This window comes from Euleptes europaea, chromosome 9 (assembly GCF_029931775.1).
Source record: "Euleptes europaea isolate rEulEur1 chromosome 9, rEulEur1.hap1, whole genome shotgun sequence".
Lineage (NCBI taxonomy): Eukaryota > Metazoa > Chordata > Lepidosauria > Squamata > Sphaerodactylidae > Euleptes > Euleptes europaea.
Genome location: NC_079320.1, coordinates 16,563,209 through 16,587,157, shown reverse-complemented (window position 1 = coordinate 16,587,157; position 23,949 = coordinate 16,563,209). Strand labels below are relative to the sequence as shown.

Genomic DNA, 23,949 nt, shown 5'->3' with positions numbered 1-23,949 from the left:
CACTGGGCCCAAGTTTTCAGTGCAAGAATGAAGAACCAGATGGTAAAACTCTGAGCAGAAAAATCCTAACAGATCCTGCCCTGCCTCTGAAATCATAAGGGTCCAGGACTCAGAAGCAGTGCCACGCTACACAAATGTCGACAATCACCATCATTTGTATATGGAGTTATAACAGTGGTTGCAGACTGGGTCTTCATGAATTCGGCATTCTCCTGTTTTTTGTCACAATGGTCCCATTTTTTCTAGGAGCTGATTTGTTGTAATGTGAACACGCCTGAAGCTGCCTTCTACTGAATCAGACCCTTGGTCCATCAAAGTCAGTATTGTCTATTCAGACCGACTGAGGCTCTCCAGGGTCTCAGGCAGAGGTCTTTCACATCACCTACTTGCCTAGTCCCTTTAACTGGAGATGCCGGGGATTGAACCTGGGGCCTTCTGCATGCCAAGCAGATGCTCTACCACTGAGCCACAGCCCTACTATTTCGCTGTGTTCTCAGGATGATGTGACTTTTGGCATTTGTTGGAAAGTTATTACACTATTGTGAATTGGGACCATTTCTATTCCCGCCATTAGCCAATATTCCTGAGGTCATGATATAGTAACTCTGATTGGCTCAAACTGAAACAAAATTACAGAGGTATATTTCTAGTGCCTTAACCTGGATGGCCCAGGCTAGCCCAATCTTGTCAGAATCTCATCACTTGGGAAATACCTGGAGATTTGGGGATGGAGCCTGGGAAGGGCATGGTTTGGCAAGGGGCGGGACCTCAGCAGGGTATGATGCAATAAAGGCCACCCTCCGAAGCGGCCATTTTTTCCTGGACAACTGATCTATGTCGCCTGGAGAGCAACTGTAATTCTGGGAGATCTCCAGGCCAAACCTGGAGGTTGGCAGCCCGATATAAGCCACATGGGAGTTTCTGGGTTCTGCTTCCTTAGAGAAAGGGCAATTAACTACCCTCTGCAAGAAGGCAAGGTGTCAGCCACAGTTGAGCTGCACACCAAACACCACGCCCTAACTTCAATCCCGGAGCACTTTTCACCATATAGCGCACTTCCATGATGAGAGATGGTAGGAAAATTACAGCAGATTCCCACAAGTCTCTTCTTCCTTAATTTAACTGGTCACAGTTCAAGAGCACGCGTGGGCTGTAAACCATGTTATATACCTTGATCCGCAGGGTCCACTAATCCAGCTACAAGGTTTGGTTCTGCCCGATGCATAGTTTTCCACGTTGTCAACCACTATGGTGGGCTGCAGCCTTGTGTGGACGTAAGCGCACCAATTCCTGTGTAAGCAACAAGAGAAAATAACAAATGAAGACCTTTTTTTAAGTCTATATACAATTGATACCATAAATGATTAGAATATGGGGGGAAAGACAGGAAGCATCTTCCGAAAAACATTAGGCTAACTACAGAAATCTGGTTCCTCTGTCTTAACTATGCAAAATGTTTTCTTAATGACTTGTGCTAGTTATTTCTTCTCTATTGATGGTGCCTTCTATAAAAGAGATATAATTTCCTGATCCTGTAAGTGTAAGACATCCATACATTTAAACAGGTCTTTCTTTTCTTTCTTTTCTTTTCTTTCTTTTCTTTTCTTTCTTAAAAAACTCTATGTGGATTACAAGGTTACACAATTCAATAAAAATACAGTAAATGAAGAAAGGGGACAGGAAGAAAATTAATTTATTTGAACTGTGGGTGTGGAGGAGAGTGTTATGGATACTGTGGACCACCAAAAGGACAAAAAAAAATCAAGCCTGAATTCTTCCTAGAAGCTAAAATGACTGAACTGAAGCTATCATACTTTGGTCACATAAACAGAAGACATGACTCACCGGAAAAGACAATAATGCTAAGGAAAGCTGAAGGCAACAGGAAGGAGGAAGACCCAAGATTGATTGAGTCAATAAAGGAAGCCACAGCCTTCAGTTTGCAAGACCTGAGAAAGGCTGTTAGTGATAGGATGTTTTTGAGGCCATTAATTCCTAAGGTCACCATAAGTTGGAAGTGACTTGATGGCACATAACACGTGAGTAAAACGATGAGTCTACCAAAACCAACATTGTCTACTCTGACTAGGTTTCAGATTGAGGCTTTTCACATCACCTCCTACCTGATCCTTTTAACTGGAGATGCCAGGGATGGAACCTGGGACCTTCTGCATGCAAAGCAAGCATTCTGCCACTGAGGCACAGCCCCTCTCTTCCTGCCCTTGGCATAAAGTGATGTGTTAAAACAGCCAGTGCCAAAAAGAGAGCCTGGACAGCCAGACACAGACTGGAACAGCATGTCATGATAACACCAGCATGCACGGATTAGAGAGTCTGGGTTTTTGCCAAGTGGCTAATCATGCATTTCCAATCCAAAACCATCACCTGCTTTGGCTCATGGGGCAGATATAAAGATGTTGCTGACTCCTTGCAAGACTCCTTATTGCAACGCTCCCACTTTCTAACGGTCAGAGAATGGGTTCTGAGTCCGAGACGTCTTTTCCTGTTTAATTTATCTGATGTTTCTTCCATTCTTTGCACAAACCCTAGGGGATCGTCAGCAGGACAATAACTCTTTTTAATTGGTATGTGTATGGAACAATCAATATTCAGCATGGCGCTTTGTTTACATCCTTTCCCTATAAGAAACTGGAGATTTGAATGTGAGTGTCTTACACTGATGTAAGAAGAAGCAACTCAAGCCTTGGAATAAAATAAAGATGAGCTAGTGGTAATAATAATAAAAATTCATAGCACTGCCGAGTTGCATTTTAGAGAAAATCCAAGATTGCAGCAAACTAGGCATTTTTTAAGAGTAATAATCTACATCCAGATATATATTTCTCTGAAATTAAAAAAAAATAATGTCCATAAATGTGCATAGTTTATGGAGAAACTGTATACAACTAGTGGAAAATAATTACATGGTGGTGTACCTACTTCTACTGGAAGACGAGGCTGCAACTCAGTGATAGAATCCCAGCTTTACAGGTATAAATCCCAGGGTGTAATCTCCAGCATTTCCAGTTAAAAGGATGTCTGGGAGAAGAACTGAGGAAGTCCTCAGTTTGAGGCTGTGAAATCATTCCACACAACTGGGGGCCCCTAAAGAACTGCAGGGGGGGAGGGAAAAGCCATCCTGCAAAATCCCCCCCTTCCAGGATTCAGTAAACCAGGAATTTGAACTGATTTGTTCCCCAACTCTTCCATTTAATTTCACTCCGCTGCTCTGAACATTCTGTCCCTTATGGAGCATGCTCAGGTCTCATCCCATTTTTTAACCTCTCAGATCTCACCAGATTTTTTTGACCTCTTTTCAAACCATGTGGTTATTACAGAAAGGCATCATTTTCGGCATACCCCCTGAGCAGGAGGAGATTCTGACCCATGGGTCTTGCGCATTTCACTATCCATACAGGTCCAGCAAGTTTTCTTTCTTTCTTTCTTTATTTTATTTCTATCCCACCCTTTCCAGATCAGTCTGGCTCAGGGCGGTTAACAAGAACACATTAATATAATTATATACAGCAATCATAAAACCTATGTAGATACATATTACACAGTTAAAAACCTAGACGAAGATGGCGCACTCATAATAAAATTCCCTCTTATATTGTTGTTCCCCATAGAAGGGGAATCGTCCTCATATGAGTAAAAGTTCCCAAGACTAGTACTAACAGCAGGGGACATATATCTCTAGTAGCGTCCAACAGGGGAGGCCAATTGATACAGATACAGGCCTTTTATGCAGGGTCGTATCCCCGCGGTCACCCCCTTTTGATTATGCATGCCTTTTCTTCCTGTCAGAGGACACCTTGCTTTCCCAGAGCATTTTGCCCGCATTTTCCACATGCTGTTTTAGTCAGAATCTGGAAAATGCGGACAAAATGCGCGGGGAGAGCGAGGCATCCTCTGACGGGCATAATCAAATGGAAGCCCGGAAGCAGTCAGCGGGGGTGACCACGGGGAAACGTCCCTGCGTAAAAGGCCATAGAATGATACTATGAAACCTCTCGGCCATTGGTCTGACCTTATACATGTTACGCGTTCTCTTTCGAGTATTTTTAGCGTGCCTTTCTCCAAAAGGGAACTTAAGGTGGGTTACAATGAGAGTTTAAAAATGTACAATGAAAAATCCATAAAAATTAACAAACATGTAATTAAGGATTGGGCGACATTGTCAAGAGCCCTCCTAATTAACTTTGCCTTCCTACGTACATATCTAGGCCATATGCACACACAAACTCACAGGATGTAATTTACAAGGTGATGCTAATTACCTCCATTCCACACAAAGCTGCTGCTGTCAATTTCCACACGCTAAGCCTCTCCTTAAAGGACAGGTCATTTTTTTCTGCAGGCGTGTTGACAACTGTAGCGAACAGTCAAAGCCTGTAAAAAAAAAAACCCAATGTCCTGTGCTTATGGGCTGAGGGAAGGAGGATAAAGGAGCCAGCGTGGTATAGAGTGGTGGTTTGGATCAGCGGACTCTGTTCTGGAGAACCGGGTTTGATTCCCCGCTCCTCCACATGAGCAGAGGAGGCTAATCTGGTGAACCGGGTTGGTTCCCCCACTCTTACCCATGAAGCCAGCTGGGTGACCTTGGGCTAGTCACAGCTCTCTTAGAGCTCTCTCAGCCCCACCTACCTCGGGTGTCTGTTGTGGGAAGGGGAAGGGAAGGCGATTGTAAGCCAGTTTGATTCTTCCTTAAGTGGTAGAGAGAGTCGGCATATAAAAACCAACTCGTCTTCTTCTTCCTTCAGCAGTGAACTAGCTAGCTAGCGTGGGAGAGACCTGGGGTAGAATCCTCTGACTCTGCTTGTGACCGCAAATTATGAATTATGACACTATTGATGTGCTGAGCCCGTTGGGTTGGCCAGACTCCTGTACATATGGCGCAGTTGGCAGCACGGTCCCTAATTGATTACACGCTGACATATTTGCGAGCAGCCGTCTCGGGCACCCTGGTAAGCCCCCGAGCTCACTGCCCTCTGAAGCCGGACCTGATAATTAGGGGGAGTACGGTATCGAAGGAAAAAACCACACAGCCCTTTTCCCCCCGGGAGCATCCTTGCAGGTTGAAAATGCGATAAACCCAACTCTCATTAGCAAGAGAATATTAGGAGCCTTGGCTCAGAGGCTGTAATGCAGGGGTGGGGGTCGTCTGTTGGCTTAAGGGGTTGGCCAGACTTTGGTACCTTCTGTACATACGGCGCCGTTGGCAGCACAGGCCCTAATTGGTTGCGCGCGGATGTGTTTGGGAGCAGCCAGTTCTCAGCATGAATTCCTCCAGCTTCTCTGGACCACCCTGGTTGACGCTGGCAAGGTGCCACTGTTCTGCTCTGTTCCCGTCACACGGCCAGCCATGTGAAGATTTATGAAATGAGAACACTGTTGGCCAGTTTTCTTTGGCAAACAGCAAGTGGCGCTGGAGCGGCCTGAGTGCCACTGTGCACCTGTGTGGTGGCAAAGTAGGATTATCTTCAGTTTGCAGATTTGATGGTGGGGCAGGAGGATATAATGTTGGTGTCCAAGTTCAGTTGATATTGGAGACACTGTACAAAGACAGTAGGGATTGTCGGCGATTGGGGCCAGAGCAGACTTTGGAAAGAAGCAATGAAAGAGCTCTGAAAAGTATTTGAATGCATGAAGTTTGAGAATAGGATGCATACATTTTTCTTTGCTGAAGCTGATGTGTAAATTTCTGTACTAAATACACATCCAGTAGAAAGGCAGCACAGTTGAGCTGCACCCGAAAAGGTAAAAGCAAGACAAAACGAAAGGTGCACAGAATATCTTCCATATGTAAACCGAGTTTATTCAATCAATAAAATCTGTTTACATATGGAAGGCGTTAGACAAGGATGTATTTTATCTCCCTATCTCTTTAATCTATATGCAGAACATATAATTAGGAAAGCTGGATTAGATTTAGATGAAGGTGGAATGAAAATTGGAGGGAGGAACATTAACAATTTGAGATATGCCGATGATACTACATTACTGGCAGGAAGTAGTGAAGACTTGAAACGACTACTGCTGAAAGTTAAAAGAGAAAGTGCCAAAGCAGGACTACAGCTGAACATCAAGAAGACAAAGATAATGACTACAGGAGAATTACACAACTTTAAGGTTGACAATGAGGAAATTGAAATTGTTGAAGACTTTCTATTCCTTGGTTCCATCATCAACCAAAAGGGAGACTGCAGCCAAGAAATCAGAAGGAGATTGAGATTGGGAAGGGCAGCCATGAAGGAGATAGAAAAGATTCTTAAGTGTAAGGATGTGTCACTGGCCACCAAGACTAGATTAATTCATGCCATCGTATTCCCTATTACTATGTATGGGTGTGAAAGCTGGACATTGAAGAAAGCTGATAGGAAGAAAGTAGAGTCCTTTAAAATGTGGTGTTGGAGGAGAGTGTTACGAATACCCTGGACTGCCAAAAAAATAAATCAGTGGGTTATAGATCAAATCAAGCCTGAACTGACCCTAGAAGCTAAAATGACTAAACTGAGGCTATTGTATGTTGGTCACATTATGAGAAGACAAGAGTCACTTGAAAAGACAGTCATGCTAGGAAAAGTTGAGGGCAGCAGGAAAAGAGGAAGACCCAACAAGAGATGGATTGACTCAATCAAGGAAGCGACAGCCCTCAGTTTGCGAAATCTGAGCAAGGCTGTCAAAGATAGGACATTTTGGAGGACATTGATTCATAGGGTCGCCATAAGTCGGAACAGACTTGACAGCACTTAACAAACACACACATATGAAGATTTTCTGCGCACCTTTTATTTCATCTTGTTTTTACTCAATGACCATTGAATAAACTCCATTTACATATGGAAGATTTTCTGTGCACCTTTTGTTTCATCTTGTTTTTACTGTTGAAAGGCAGCCCAGTTAGATCAAATCAATCCTTGAAACTCATATCCCCATCCCTTAAAGCCTTCGAGATGTTGCTAAACACTAAGCTGTCTCACCTACGGTCCTTACATTTCCAAAATTCCCAAGTTTGGACAATCTAGGGATTTTGCTGAAAGAAATAATTCAGCTTTCTTCTATGATTTCTCTGCACTCTGGACCAAACTGCAATTTTCCCTTTCCCCAATCATGTTAACAAAATTTGCTATGGCTGTTTTGTGCACATAAATGGCATATGCTATATTAAGGTGGTGTAGGGTACAAAAATGCCTTCAAAAACACAACTGAAAACAGGAAATCTGCCAAAGAAAATGGGCAGGGTGCAAATGATATTCCCAGCAATGCATTAAATGAAAAGAAGTGGGAAAATACAGTTGTGTTCACCCAAGCTGATTCTTTCCTCGCCCTAAGCCCTGTATGATTTTTTGTCTTTGCCCCCACTTCTCATTGGTTCTTCTGTTCTCGGTTTCCTGCCTCCAATGGTCCTCATTTCCTCAGAATCTGCTCCTTCCACCAGTCCTTCCTCTGCTGCCCACCCATGGTTTCCTCTGTCTCACTTCCTTCAGCTTCCATGGTGCCTGAACCCTGGTCCTTTGCTCCCCAGCCCAAGATCCTCTTCCCATTAAGCTCCCAGCCTAATGCCACCATGTTCCATTTCTCTTTCTTCTTCCATACAGTTCCTCTTGGTCTTAGATTCCTTGTGTGTTAAGGGGTTTTTTGTTGTTGTTGTTCATCCTGAAGGAACTGTCCCACACCAAAGCTGTCCTCTCTGACCTTGAGTGACTAGAGATTCCATTCTAGCTAAAGAAGAAGAGTCCTGTAGCACCTTAAAGACTAAAAAAATTTCTGGCAAGGTATGAGCTTTCATGAGCCATAGCTCACTTCTTCAGATACCTGAAGAATATCTGCTATCTGAAAACGTGAGCTGTGGCTCATGAAAGCTCATACCCTGCCCGAAATTTTGTTTGTCTTTAAGCTGCCCCATGACGCAGAGTGGTAAGCTGCAGTACTGCAGTCCAAGCTCTGCTCACGACCTGAGTTCGATCCCGACAGAAGTTTCAGTTAGCCGGCTCAAGGCTGACTCAGCCTTCCATCCTCCTGAGGTCGGTAAAATCAGTACCCAGTTTGCTGGGGGCAAAGTGTAGGTAACTGGGGAAGGCACTGGCAAACCACCCTGTAAACATAGTCTGCCTAGGAAATGTCAGGCTGTGATGTCACTCCATGGTCAGGAATGACCTGGTGCTTGTACAGGGGACTACCTTTACCTTTTTAAGGTGCTACTGGATTCCTGCTCTTTTCTACTGCTATTGACAGACCAGCACGACTACCCATCATGACCTATTGCATTCTAGCTAAAGTTAGTTGTGAGTAAATTCCATTGAGAAAATACTGAAACTTGAGCGAGTTTCAGCTAAATTGTTCTGCTTCAACAGATGCACAGTCCAATCTTATATATGTTTGCTCAAATGTAAGCCTCATTTGGGGAAGGCACTGGCAAACCACCCTGCAAACAAAGTCTGCCTAGTAAACGTTGGGATGTGATGTCACCCCATGGGTCAGGAATGACCCGGTGCTTTGCACAGGGGACCTTTACCTATTTAAGCCTCATTAAATTCATCAGGACTTACTCCCAACAAAGCCACTAAAATTGGGAGTAAGCCTCATTGAACATATTGGAAATTACTCTGGATCAGGGCCCAAATGTTTGTGAACATTCCATAACAGCATGTTAACCCATGGCAACCCATTATAGTCACGGCTCAGAGACCTTATTATGGCACAGCCAGACTGTGTAAACTTACTTTTAAGATATAGATACTTTGCATATCTTTTAGAGTTTAGTCTGGTTAAGAATATTACATTATGTATTAAGCACTGAGAATAAGGCATGATACAAATACCACCCTCCCCAATAAACCTTCAAAATCTATATCAGGCTTGAAATAAGGCCAGTTTAGTGATTTACAAGTAACCTACTTTTTAAAATTCATAATGCAAATCCAGAGATTATCATAATTGTATTTGAAACAGCTAACTGGAATGACACAGTTACTGAAACACAGAGATGTAATAAGGAACAGTTTCATTGCAGTAAGAAACAGTTACATCGCCCATTTTCAAATAAAGTGTTTTTAAAATGTCTGAATATTAATCCAGAGAGAACTCTGCCCTTTGATTCATTCCAAAATAGGTCATTCCGATCTCATCAGCTGACAGTTTTGCCCCCGCAAGTTTCTCTTGTGAGCCAGGAATGCTTGATTAACATGGATTAAAAGAAAGATCCTATCCAGCACGTCAGTCGAAATTGGGATGTTAAACAGTAAATATGCTGTCAATATAGCCATCGCTATGAATATTAACAGACGGAATAATAACAGAATGGTCTCTACAAGGAAGATAAAAGCTGCATATCAGGAACCTCCACTAACTTACTAGGGAGTCATAAGAAGAAGAAGAGTTGGTTTTTATATGCCGTCTTTCTGTACCACTTAGGGGAGACTCACACCGGTCTACAATCACCTTCCCTTCCCCTCCCCACAACTGACACCCTGTGAGGTAGGTGGGGCTGAGAGCTCTAACAGAGCTGTGACTAACCCAAGGTCACCCAGCTGGCTTCGCGTGTAGGAGTGGGGAATAGGGCTGTCAATTCGGTTCGGTCTGAACTGAAAATCAACCGAATTTCCCCTGATTCGGTGATTTTCTGTTCGGACGGATCCGAACTCAAAACTGGCGGGCAACCGGGGGGGCCGAATTCAGCGAGTTCGCGAGTTCGCGAATAAATTCGGCCAATTCGGCCCCCCTTCAGGGGAGCCCGCTGAAAGGCGCGGGCTGCCCTTTAAACTGATCTGAGCCTCCCAGCTGGGAGGCTCAGATCAGTTTAAAGGGCAGCCCGAGCCTCTCCAGCGGAGCCCGCTGAAGGGGGGCGGGCTGCCCTTTAAACTCATCTGAGCCTCCCAGCTGGGAGGCGCAGATGAGTTTAAATGACAGCCCGCGCCTCTCCAGCGGAGCCCGCTGAAGGGGGGCGGGCTGCTCTTTAAACTGACCTGCGCCTCCCAGCTGGGAGGCTCAGATCAGTTTAAAGGGCAGCCCGAGCCTCTCCAGCGGAGCCCGCTGAAGGGGGGCGGGCTGCCCTTTAAACTGATCTGCGCCTCCCAGGTGGGAGGCTCAGATCAGTTTAAAGGGCCCCCGCGCGCCTTCAGGGAATCCCTCTGAAGGCGCGCTGGGGCCGAATTTTCCCCCGAACTCCGGATCCCCCCGAATTACCGGGGATCCGAAGCGGGGGAGTTCGGACTTCGGCACGTACCGAACCCACAAGGGTCAAATTCGGCCGAATCCGAACTGTACCGAATTTTTTTTTTGACAGCCCTAGTGGGGAAACAAATCCTGTTCACCAGATTAGCCTCTGCAGCTCATGTGGAGGAGTGTTGAATCAAACCCAGTCCTCCAGATCAGAGTCCACCGCTCTAAGGTTGCTAGCTAGCCAGGGAAAAAATGCCCTGTCTCTTTAATAGAGGTTTAATATGCACAAATCTTTAGTTGAAGCTTTTCATGGAATGGAGTTAAAGAACTTGTGGCCATGGCTCAGTGGCAGAGCATCTCTGCTTGGCATGCAGAAAGTCCCAGGTTCAATTCCCAGCATCTCCCAAAAGGATCAGGTAGTAGGTGATGTCTACCTGAGACCCTGGAGAGCCACTGCCAGTCTGAGTAGACAATACTGACTTTGATGGACCAGTGCTGGACCAATGGTCTGATTCAGTATAGGGCAGCTTCATAACTTCACCAGATATTAAAGGGACCGCCAAAGGACCAGTTTAAAGAGTTGGCAACCCAAATAGCAGCCTCAGCCTACTTAGTTTGTGGTAAAATCAGCCTGAAGACCAGCATTAATAAAAGGGAAGAGGGGGAATCAGTATGTTTAACCCCATAAGAGCTTAGGAAGGGCTTGAGGGGAAGGCTTTCCAAATTATTCTCCACCTCTCCACCCTGCTTGAAGTGGCAAAGTATACTGAGCCAGCTAGCTCTCCAGGAGAGGTCCGTGATGTCCAGGGGACTAGCTAACATTTTCACTAACATTAAGACTCTTTTCAGCCTTCTGTGAGGAAGATTAAGCAATGATTTCCTTTGTTCATTTAGATTCAGAGGAGGCATTCACTCTGAAAACAAAATTCCACGAGGGGAAAACAATATAGTAGTTTGACCCAAAGATAAACTTCTGAAGATCCAGGTGGTCTTCTATTCACAAAAGGATCTTCCGTTCATCAAGGGTCTCCCCCACTTAGTGGAAGACACCTTCCATTCATGCTTGCAGTCTTTCCATCAACAGAAGTCTCCTTCTGTGAATGTTAGATTGTTGCTTCGATGGAAGGGCATCTTTGGATCCAAGCTGATATTTGGAAGGCTTTACATTTTACAAAGGATGCGAAAAACAGTATTTCTGCACCACCTTTGCCACGCAGAGAATATGTGGACGATCCCTTCTATAAGTCGACCCAACCCAGTGAAATTTAGCCAGTGGCACGGGGGTAATGGGTGGGAACAGCTTCAGTAGCCTAATTCCTGCATGTCCACCTCCTATTAAAGTCACTGGAGGCATGCTAGTTTTTTTAATGACAATTTATTTGATATGCTTCATGTATTACCAATATCAGCCAGCAGCTGGCACCATTTCCCAACACAAGCATTTCGGCCATCTGGCAAATGGTATACTACTGTGTTCATACAATTGTCTTCCTCTTTTTGAATTACTGTTTCCCACAGCATGGGGACAGAAATATGCATGAGAAGTCTTTCAAATGGCACAAAATACAAAATCCGATGGATTTCCCACATGCATTTCCACAAACCTTGCAAAAACCCAATTTCTGCCATTGTTTCAACTGCCAAACAAATAAGAAGGTATTCTCAAGACAGTAATAACTGGATAACAAGTTGATGTCTGAATACCTGCGAAAAGGTAGGAGGAAGGAGTGATTTGTACTGGAGAAGCAGGAGGTGGAAGGGGGCTGCTTACCTTTCCCCACCCAGCCAATTTGCCCTTATGTCCCTCCGCCCACAGCAGATTCTATATTTGTTCTTAGAAGGGGAACGGGGCTGGAAGAGGGAAAAGAAATGAGTGAGGAAAGGGTTAAGTACCTCCAACCTGCCACAAATGGGGCCAAACCCCACTGCTTTGCATCCCTTTGGCAGAGACCCAGATTCTCAGATCTGAATTTAGCTTGGCGGAAATCTGCCCCTTATTGTACATTTATTTTATTTATATAGGACTTTCATCACACTGCTAATGATCCTACATAGATCATTAAGCTTTGTTTTGTTTTGTTTTGCAAAACAAAAGCCTCATTTCAAGTGGAAGGGAAAGAATGAAAACAAATGGTAGCGGCACCGAGTAGTAACAAAAGACCCAAAAGCCAGTTTGTCATCTGGTGCACAAGCAATCCTAAATCCTAAAGCCAAACGTCTAAGGTGCAGAATAAATAAGACACTGGGAGAGCCACAGTCTGATTGCCCAGCCTCGTTTTAAGCGTTATCACAGCTGCAAGGGACCTGATTTGGACTGGTACACAGCCTGGGACCTTCCATATCTTCTGCCTCTCCTGGTATACCCCCTGAATACCTCTACGGTCATCAGATAACAACTTACTGGTGGTCCCTGGCCCTAAGAGTGTGCAGCTGTCCTTGACAAGAGCCAGGACCTTTTTGGCCCTGGTACCGGCCTGCCCTGCGGGACCTTAAAAAGTTCCGCAGGGCCTGCAAGACAGAGCTTTTCCGCCAGGCCTATGGTTGAGGACAGCCGTGAATATCATCTGCTGGCCTCCCTATCCTTCCCCCTCCTGGTATACTATTGATTTCAACTGAGGGGTAACCTGCTGCTTATACCCGGCAACATGAGTAGTATTTAGGCGCCATCTGTAGTTTTTTGTAGTTTTTAAGTTTTAAATTGGGATTTTATTGTTTAAACTTAGATTTTTTTTGGTTAATTTTTATTATTGATTATATTTAATGTATTTTGTATGATGTTACCTGCCCTGAGCCGGCTTCGGCCGGGGAGGGCGGGCTACAAATCCCAAAATAAATAAATAAACAAAAATAAAATAAGAGGGCGGGAGGTTCTGCAAACCAAAAGTTCTGCAGACCAACCCCCACACCCTTAGAGACCTTTAAAGGGGAAAAAGGCAATCGAAAGATGGATGTCTTTTTCCCCTTTAAAAGACCAATAACAGTACAGAGGAATGGATTTAGAGCCATGCAGGCAGGGAAGGGTTAAACCCCCTATACCTTTTTCTTTGACGCTGATCCAAGTTAGGATCTGCACAGCTATAATTTAGCCTTTAAAAGATGCTGGGAAGATCTTATCACTGTAATCCAGCTGTAATTTGTCTTTAAAAGATTGATGGACATCTGTGATCTCCCCTTCACATCTGGTTGGACCTTAAGTGATGGGGAACAGGCCTGCTGCTTAACATCCTCAGCCGCAGTTCCCAGGGTGAGGGCAAACTGACTTTCAAACACCCTTCATTGCCCTGCCATAGAAAAAGCAATTTATGGGTTTATATGTGTGGGCCCCTGCTGGAAAGACCATGGGGAAAGCCCCAAGTGGCAATTGCCCTGGTGGCTCCCTAATCAGAGAATCACAAAGATGTGGATCTCAGTGCCAAACTATATGAGACTGTGTCCTCAAGTCCACCGTGGGGACTCACTGCCGGGTGATTCTTTTTAACAGTGCTGTGGAGGCCCAGTTTTGGTCAGGACCACCACGGTCCAGGGTGACTCAAAATGGCACTGGGATATATAGACAAAAAAATGCCATTCAGCACTGTTTCGGGTTAGAGGAATAATAAGAAGAGTTGTTTTTATATGCCGACTTTCTTTACAACTTAAGGAAGAATCAAACTGGCTTACAATCACCTTCCCTTCCCCTCCCCACAACAGACACCCATGTGAGGTAGGTGAGGCTGAGGGAGTTCTAACAGAGCTGTGACTTGCCCAAGGTCACCCAGCTGGCTTCGTGTGTAGGAGTGCGGAAACAAATCCAGTTCACCAGATTAGCCTCCGCCGCTCATGTGGAGGAGTGGGGAATCACACCGGGTTCTCCAGATCAGAGTCCACCACTCCAAACCACCGCTCTTAACCACTACACCTTTCTTCCCCCTGTGCCATGGTTTTCTTGACCAGAATTGGGCCCCGCAGCACTGTTTTAAAAACTGTTCCTTACTGGGAAGTCAGAAAACAAACAAACCAATTAAGATCTGGGAAGGCCCCTGGTAGCAACATCATAATCTCAGAGATGATTGAGTCCAATATAGACTTGTGGGCTGAAATGCTTGCAGGGAGACACAACAATCCATCTCATGTTGGGTCTCCCTCTTTTCCGGCTGCCTTCAACTTTCCCTAGCATTATTGTCTTTTCCAGTGACTCTTGTCTTCTCACAATGTGACCAAAGTACAATAGCTTCAGTTTAGTCATTTTAGCTTCTAGGGGGAGTTCAGGCCTGATTTGATCTATAACCCACTGATTTGTCTTTTTGGTGGTCTGTGGTATCCATAAAACTTTCCTCCAACACCACATTTCAAAGGACTCTACTTTCTTCCTATCAGCTTTCTTCATTGTCCAACTTTCACACCCATACACAGTAATGAGGAACACTATAGCATGAATTAACTTGACCTTGGTTGCCAGTGACACATCCTTACACTTCAGAATCTTTTCTTTCATGTTTTGCTAATGCTCTTATTCTTTTTTAATTCTGAAAAATTGTCATTTTCTCTGCTAAAACCGCTCAACCTTTAAAACATTTTCCTTCCTGTTAGTGAAATAAAAGCCTCTTTGGGTAACACTATAGAAACTAGGGGGAATTCCTAGCGTATCTCCTGGAAATGGTGTAATATCCTTCTCAAATTCTGTTCTCCCCAGACATAGCAGTCAAAATCCCCCAGCATTTGCTGAGCCAGTGCTGGAAACACTATTTAGATCAAAACCGAGGAGAACAGACTTCCATCTTCCCCTACGCTGCTTTACTGATCCGAAATGGCTAGGGCTCTGTCTGCCCCACTGGGGGAAATTAATTACATAAGGAGCCCCGAGTAAGGCTAATAGCCTCCCCCATGAGGAAGAGGAAGAAGAAGAGTTGGCTTTTATATGCCAATTTTCTCTATCACTTAAGGAAGAATCAAACCAGTTTACAATCACCTTCCCTTCCCCTCCCTACAACAGACTCCCTGTAAGGTGGGTGAGGCTGAGAGAGCTCAGAGAGAACTGCAACTAGCCCAAGGTTCATCCAGCTGGCTTCATGCGTTGCAGTGGGGAAACCAACCCGGTTCACCAGATTAGCGTCCGCCGCTCATGTGGAGGAGTGGGGAATCACAGCCGGTTCTCCAGATTAGAGTCCTCTGCTCCAAACCACCGCTCTTAACCACTACACCACACTGAGACTGCAGTCCCTTCCCTTGCCTGCCACAGTTCTGATCCAAACCGGGCCCATGTGATCCTGGGAATTGGGTTCCCACTAGGGCTGTGCAAATCGGGTTTACTGAACTGAAAATAAACCCGAAAAAGGCCATTTTGGCTTCTTTCAGGTTTAATTTGTCTTTTTTTCCTTTCTTTTTTTGCTTTCCCCAGGCTTTTCCCTTTTTAGGAGCTCTGGAGGGGGAATTTTTTGAGGTGGAGTTGCCAAATTTTCAGGGAAGGTGCAAGGGACTCCTTGCATGAACCCCGAAATTTGGTAATGTTTGGGACAGGGGGTTTACAATACTTTTCTATGGAGAAGGGGGGTATAAAATTAGGTTCCTGTCTGGTGTACAGTAAAGAAGAGGAGAAGACCCTGCAGGGGGCAGCAAGAAGACAATTAGATAGGATAGTGAGGTCAGCACCTTCTCTCCTGTTATGTTTCGGTTGCCTGCTCCGGGTTGGGAAATACCTGGACATTTTGGGGGTGGATCCTGAGAAGGGTGGGGTTTGGGGAGGGACTTCAATGGGGTATAATGCCAAACAAGCCACCTTTCACAGTGGCCATTTTCTCCAGGTTAACTGGTCTTTATCACCTGGAGATCAGTTATAATCCCAGGAGATCTCCAGCTACCACCTGGAAGTTGGCACCTTAAGTGTTGCTTCTTGTCTGTCTCTAGATTGCTATTCTTAGGGGAATTTCCTGCTTCTTCTCAGAAGTTCCACACTAGCCTCTCTCTTGCAGCTAGTGATATAGTTAGGGCACTCTCTCTCTCTCCTCTTCACTATCAAATATGTTAGTTCCTGAATAAAGCTTTATCTACACTTTAATTACTCTGTAATTACTCTGCCAACACTCACAGCATGATGCCTGATCACATGGGTACAGGGAAGCCCCAGGGAGCAACAGTAACAAGTTTTTACGACTCATGTGTGATCCAGACAAACATTTACAGCCTGAAAGTTAGCTATGGGTAAGATTTCAGGTATGGCTTGCCAAGAGAGAATGGTCTTTTGCCCCCAAACAGATTTGACCATGACTAATAGGAAAAATATTTGTTTTCTTCAGCAACTGAGACCTTGACACTTTGTACTATAATTTTTGGACTGTTAGTTGTTTGGTTTTCATGTCCAGCTTTGTTTTTCTTTTTTGATCCTATGACTCATTGTGGCAGTATTCTCCCTACCATGAATGCATCACTATGAACTAGCCACATTCCCTTGCTATTTCCAAACCATATTGTGGTACCTTGACTGTTAAGATCAGGCTAGTCTCCAAGAAAAAGATCCTGGGGTTAGTCCTGATAGTTCTTTTTTTTTGGGGGGGGGCTCCCTCTTCCCCACCTTTGGATAGGGAGGAGGGTGACTTGGGAAAACAGCCAGCTATGGGAGCTAAATTGGAGGTTACAGATATCTCATCCTCAACAGTGGGGCTTTGGTCATCTCCTTGGCCTCACTGCTACTTTAAGGTTGTTGCTACAGATAGTTTTTCAAGTCAAATATCCAGTATTCTCAGAGTGCATTAGGGCTGTTGATTTGGTAAAAAAGCGAACCAGAAAAATACAGAATAAATGCAAATTCTGTAAAATTCGAGTTCGGGTTTACTGAGGCCATAAAATCCAGGAGGTTGGCAAAGCCGAATTTGCCATTCCTCAAAAAGCCAGATAAAAAGCTGGCTTTTTCAGGAACATCTTTCCGTGGCTCCTGGGGGGGCATTTTTGCAGGTAGAGGTCCCAAATTTTCAGGGTAGCTAGAAGGGACTCTATGGAGGCACGGGGCAAACTTTCCCACCGTTTAAAGCCCGGCTGCTCCATTGAGATACATTGCAAAGATCACACTAAAGCATCTGAACACAGCCACTTTGCCAATGCATTTCAGTGGAGGAGGATGGGGTGACCCCTTCCAGACCCCATAACTCTGGACCCCCTGACCCAATCTTTACCAGACTTGGGGGTTCTTGCAAGGAGAGTCCATTCTAGCTACCCTGAAAATCTGGGACTTCTGCCTGCAAAAATGTTCCCCCAGGAGCCACAAAAACTGCAAATTGGGTTTAATGGGTTTAAATGGCTGAATTTTTCGGGAATCCTGAATTTAAAGCCGAATTCCTACCTTTACCGGTATAGGAAATTCGGCATTCAGGTTTTCCTGCGTGGGGGGGGGGGGAGGCCAATAAACCCGAACCCGAATTTTCCTGAATTTTTTTTCCCCAACAGCCCTATAGTGCATTGCCAGGGGTCAAAACGATTCACATTCAGCATCTCCGTAATCTTTTCAAGGGTACTTTAAGGGTGCATGGTTCTTCCCGTCTCCATACATGTAACAACCCTATAAGAAAGGCCAGGCTGAGAGAAAACTACTGGCATAAAGTCATTCAGTGTACTTCATGGTAGGGTTGCCCTTCCCCCGCTGAGGGCAGGGGAAACCTGCTCTGAGCTCCCCTCCAGCGCCATCCAGCCAGTCCATGGGGAACTTACTAGCTATAAATGGAGGCCAGCCTAGGCATCACTTCCGGAAGTGATGTCATCATGTCACTGACTACCACAGGGTCACTCTGGGCAAAACTCTATGGTAAAAACAGCTTCTGCTATAGAGTTTTTGCCCAGATACCAGAGCATCCGTGCAGTCATCGGCAACGTGATGATGTTACTTTCAGAAGTGACGTCAATGCTCCGACACTGGCCTCTGTTTACAGTTGATATTGTGAACCACTCAGATTTTCTCTTTTGTGAAAGAAAAGCAGAATCATACAAACTCTGACATAAAGTATATAATGAAGGGCAGGCTTGATAAAACTAGGGATGAGCAAGGGTCAGTGTCATAGGAAACCACCTCTGAACATTTCTTGCCTTGAAAACCCTAACGGGTCGCCATAAGACAGCTATTTCTTGGCAGGAAAACACACACACACAAAATCACATTTGGAGGTAGAGTTTAAGATGAAGTATCTTAATCTCGAAACAAGCTCTGATTCTTGAAACTGAAGTAGTCTTGGCACCATCGCATGCAGAAGGTCCCAGGTTCAATCCCTGGCATCTCCGGTTAAAGGGACTAAGTAAGTGGGTGATATGAAAGACCTCTGCCTGAGACCCTGGAGAGCCGCTGCCAGTCTGAGTAGACAATACTGACTTGGATGGACCAAGGGTCTCATTCAGTATAAGGCAGCTTCATGTGTTCATGTGTTCACCAGCTGAAAAGCCTAAATTTTGAAAATTGCTCCAATCCGGCAAAGCAGGGTGCTAGGTAGGACTGTGCTTCCACTGGCTCCATACTGGCTATGGCCCTGCTGAGGAGAACAGCACACAGTGGTTTGAAACCCAAGGGAAATGATTTCTGTAAACAGCACAGCCGTGAATTACTGCACTGCCGGATTTCATGTGGGAGTTGTAAGCAAATGCTGCTTGAAGAGATAAGTACATACACTTGAAGCAGGCTTAAGAGTGCCTCCTGGAATCGAGTCTGTGCATTGGCATACCACTCATACTGAGGAAAGCAGGCAGGTTTTAAGACTCCTTGGCATGAAAATTACTATCTCCATTGCTCTCGCTTCCCAATAGGTGGCAATCTTATTTAAGAAGCCATTTCTCGGAAACTAAGAAAGGCCCTTCACCGAATTTCCTTTTTATTGGCTGTGTTTATCATAGGGCTTTATGCGCGTTAAGTTTCTGAAGCGTTTATTACATTTCCATCTGTAAGGTGCCATCTATCGCAAATGGGACAAGATGGAGCAGGTGCAACCTTTTATGAGCTAGGTAGAGCTCCTTGGAACGGGTTCCTAGCACGGCAAGACCCTTTGTTCACAAGAGGCTTATCTGTGCAGGTGGAAAGGATAATGTGAGGGGTTGAAGTTTTCTTAATCTTTGTGTGGTGACTGAAATGTCACAGACATTCAGAGAACCGCCAATAAGTAACAACATAATTAGCATTTTGAAACGAGGAGGAAGATTGACTGCAGATTCTAGAGCAAAATGTAATCTCCATTAGGACAGCAGCTCTCGAGCATGTGATGCGAGCCCCACAGTGGTAATGTTGGCCCAAAAGCGAGAAAGTAGACATTTCCCATGATAATTCACAGACTCCCCTTCTTCCTAATGAGAGTTCTGAGAGGCCACTTAGAGTCTTCTCGATGCCGTGTTTCCTATGCTGAACAGCCACACACAATGTCATGATGATACCTACTAATCTTCCCTGCATGAGGGTGTTTTGGAAAGCTGGTACTTAGATGTTTTTTTTATGAAGCTGCTGTTTATATGTTCAGCAATTAGCATGATAGCATCTTTATTTAAAGTTCAGATTTAACAGCTGCAAGTTATATAACATTTCTTGTTGCACAATACGGGGGGGGGGGAGACTTATTTACTTCACTTATACCCCACTTTTCTTCCATGGAACTCAAGACGGAAGCCCTGTTCACAGGGTACAGTGAACACCCATACAATCCGTGTACCGTGTACACCTGATTTTTCTTTACATTGAATAATTCTCATGTTACATTCAATGCACGCACAGCTCAATGTGTGATTTAAATCCCATGTAGGCAGAGGGCCAGGCTGGTGTGTTCATTCCTGATTTTCCTCAATGCGTATTGATTTCAGCACACATAATGTCATCTGTACAGAGCTACAGTCCTTATTTCTAGGGGAAATAGTTATATACCATGGGAGGGGGCAAAAGTTGTCACTGCCACGCGATAATGTCACTTCCGGCATGACCCGGAAGTCCCAGCATCACACCAAGGCAACACTCTAGCACTCACCCCAAAAAATTGATATATATCCATCCCCATTTTATTCAGTTTAGTTCATAATGTATCTTTGCAATATCATGCTAGCCAATTGTTACGACTTTAGCATGAAAAACAGCACGGGTGGGGGGAAGCTGAGAATTTCAATGCCTTTTTAATTGGTACAAATTGTCCCTGTGCACACCATCTGAACTAATACCTTAATTCTGTCATTTTGTGCTACATGCTGGCGCCTAGTTGCCATTCATCTTATTTAGGAAAATGTATTCCAAATGTGGCCAACTGGAATAATTGTTTCCAAAGGTTTTTCTTTGGGACCTCTCATGTCATACAGATGGATCCTACGTATGGTCACTCGGAAGTAAACCTCGGGCTTATTTGCTAGAGCATGCACTCAGGATTGCAGTCGTGGTCCAGGAAAGCTTCATTAAGAACACAGACATTGAAAAGAAAGTTTGGCTCATTTAAAATAACAGAAGGAAATCTTCTTGGAGGTCACTTGTAATAGCAGGAGATCTCCAGCCACCACCTGGAGGTTGACAACCCTAGAAGGAAATAAGTTCAGTCTTGTCACTGTTAAGGACAAGACTGTGTCAAACCAGTTCATAGCTTTCTAAAGAGCAGTTGTTTGGAAAGTAAATCCAGTAGTAATGAGTTTGAAGTAGGTTACCACCTTGTAACCTGGCTGTCAACATGGATCTTTTTACTGAGGTGGGAGAAAAGGCAACTGACATACTTTCCACCTGTTCCTCCCCTATTCTGTCCCCTCTCCCCCCCCCCAATCTATTGTGCAGCACTCTTGAGATCTTGGTGTGCGCATAGCAGAGAATGAGGTTGCCTGGTCAGCACTTGCAACCCCCAGGATATGCAGGGCTGGTGGTAATGGAGTCCTGACAATCAATATTGTGCTGATGCCACTACGTCATTTCCAGCATGAACCTGGAAGTGATGTCACCACTTCAGGGTGATGCTCTAAGATTCACCCCAACTTCTATATTTTTACCATAGCACTGTGTGTAAATCCTAGAGCATCAACCTGACATGGTGATGGCTCTTTCAGGCTCTCTCTGGAAGGGACATTGCAGCAAAGGTACGAAGCTGAGACCCCTCACCCCTGAATTTGCTCCCAATGCTCCCTCAAGCAGCAGTAGGATCAGCAGGGCCCAGGACAGGAGGTTTTCCACTATAGCTATAGTGCCTCACCCTACAAAGCCGCTCTAAGCCTGGCCTTTGGCTGGGAAGGGTGGGAAAGAAAGAAAGAAAGAAAGAAAAGAAAGAAAGAAAGAAAGAAAGAAAGAAAGAAAGAAAGAAAGAAAGAAAGAAAGAAAGAAAGAAAGAAAGAAAGAAAGAAAGAAAGAAAGAAAGAAAGAAAGAAAGAAAGAGGAAAGGTGACAGAATGGACAACACCATTTACATAAGAACATAAGAAAAGCCATGCTGGATCAGACCAAGGCCCATCAAGTCCAGCAGTCTGTTCACACAGGGGCCAACCAGGTGCCTCTAGGAAGCCCACAAACAAGACGACTGCAGCAGCATTGTCCTGCCTGTGTTCCACAGCACCCAATATATTCAGCATGTTCCTCTGATCCTGGAGAGAATAGGTATGCATCATGACTAGTATCCATTTTTACTAGTAGCCATGAATACTCCTCTCTTCCATGAACATGTCCACTCCCCTTTTAAAGCCTTGCAAGTTGGCAGCCATCACCACATCCTGGAGCAGGGAGTTCCACAATTTAACTGTGTGATGTGTGAAGAAATATTTCCTTTTATCTGCTTTGAATCTCTCACCCTCCAGCTTCAGCATATGACCCCACATTCTAGTATTATGAGAGAGGGAGAAAAGCTTCTCCCTGCCCACTCTCTCCATACCATGCATAATTGTATAGACCTCTATCATGTCTCCCCTTAACCGCCTTCTTTCCAAGCTAAACAGCCCTAAGCGTTTTAATTTCAGAGTGCAGGTGGTGGATTCTGGCTTGCAATGCTTTGTCATTTTTTGTTTAAAATACAAAACAAACAAACCAACTCCCTCCAAACAGAAAACTAGCACTGAATGGGAAAAGAATTCTAGCCTGGCTTTTTTGCCTTCTGTCTTTTCTATTTGCAAGGATCTGTTAACATGGGAAAGCATTCAAAAATGTGCTCACCCCTGTGCAGTCTGAAACGGTACCGTCCATTCCACTGCCTCAGCATGCTGCCACTTTATTTCTGTGTCATTTGTAGACTAGGCCCTGCGGGCCACACCAAGGGAGGTGGATAGGGTTGCCAACCTCCAGGTACTAGCTGGAGATCTCCTGCTATTACAACTGATGTCCAGCCAATAGAGATCAGTTCACCTGGACAAAATGGCTGCTTTGGCAATTGGACTCTATGGCATTGAAGTCCCTCCCCTCCCCAAACCCCACCCTCCTCAGGCTCCGCCCCCAAAACCTCCCAGCGGTGGCAGAAGCAGGTTTGGGGAGGGAACAGGTCAGATGACCTGAAGCTGCCTTGTCTTTCACTCCACTGGGGAGATGTAAAAGTCTAAGCCTTGAGTAAGGTGATAAGTATATGTGTGTGTAAAGTGCCTTCAAGTCGCAGCCGACTCATGGCGACCCCTTATGGGGTTTTCAAGGCAAGAGACGAACAGAGGTGGTTTGCCAGTGCCTTCCTCTGCACAGCAACCCTGGACTTCCTTGGTGGTCTCCCATCCAAATACTAAGCAGGGCTGACCCTGCTTAGCTTCTGAGATCTGATGAGATCAGGCTAGCCTGGGCCATCCAGATCAGGATAAGGTGATAAGTACATGATGGTGATTTTAGGCTAAATGATATTGGCGAGGAATTCTCCTTCCCTGTCTATCCTGAGGAATTTCAGCAGTCTTGTTTTTAAAACCATTTTGCCTGAGGTGAGGAAGAAGACAACAGTCCCTCCATCCACTGAATGCCCCCTGAGGGTTTCTTATGAACCATCTCCCCCTGAAGGGAGGAGAGAGAAGGGCTTTGTGGGGGGATGATCATTTCGCCCATGAATTCTAGTCCTCTCTAAACTCCAAAAGAGTTTTCCAGGGACTTCTCTGAACAATGTTCCTAAGGCCAAAGAGCAGATAAACAGTAAAAGAAAAAGGGGATTCTGCTTACTTTCCTCTGGTCGTTTCAAAGCTGGGCGTTTTGCTGCTGCTATAGTCCGATTGCCTGGAAGATCTGTTCCCTGTAGCTCCTTTCTGGATTCTAGGACCTTCGCCTTGAAGAGGGCCTTTCCTAGGTTGGCTTTGCGCAGGTATCCCTGTACTGTTAAGGAGAGCTTGCGTCTTAGCGTTTGGGATGCCGCTACCATTGATCCCTCTTTTGGGATTCGTAGGGGTCGAGGGATTCTTCTCCTGTGTCGCTGGCAGAGCTTGTAATCCGGGAGACTCCTTCGTGGGTAGCGGAGGTCTTACCCCCTCCTCGTGGCTCGTGTTCGCCAACGCGGCTGGATTTTCTGCGGTGGGAAGGGCAGGGGTTGCCACTCCATCTCTGAAGTTCTGCGTTTCAGTAGAAGTCAAGCTAAGGTGGCTCGTTTCGGCCCGGATAGTTGTATTGGCTTCTGGGCTTCCCCATCCCAAGAACATTAAAAACAGCACCAAGTATACCTCCCTCATTCTCATGGTTAGTAAGAGCTGGGCAACGTCTCTCATGTATTCTTCATAGGAGGCTCGTGCCGTCTCTTCCCCTTCAGCTGCTGCTTTCGCAGGGAACCTGCTGAAATGTGCCCAGCTTGCCGGTGATTTTTATCTGCGGCAGAGAAAGGAAACAGGTTTCAGGGTTTCAAACCGGACCGAGGAAGCTTCGTTTCCTGTTTCTGCGGATCCCTCGGCGAC

At 45.2% G+C, this 23,949-nt stretch overlaps 1 protein-coding gene across 1 annotated transcript in view; it reads right to left on the bottom strand.

The window, feature by feature from the left end:
• MMRN1 (multimerin 1) overlaps positions 1-23,730 on the bottom strand; it is a 76,169-nt gene extending 52,439 nt beyond the window's left edge. The window contains exons 1-2 of the mRNA XM_056855646.1: positions 23,231-23,730; positions 1,171-1,290 (exon numbers count right to left, since the gene is read on the bottom strand). Coding sequence (XP_056711624.1) covers positions 1,171-1,290; positions 23,231-23,730 — 620 coding nt within the window. The remainder of the gene's footprint in view (positions 1-1,170; positions 1,291-23,230) is intronic.
• Between the last annotated feature and the right edge of the window lie 219 nt (positions 23,731-23,949).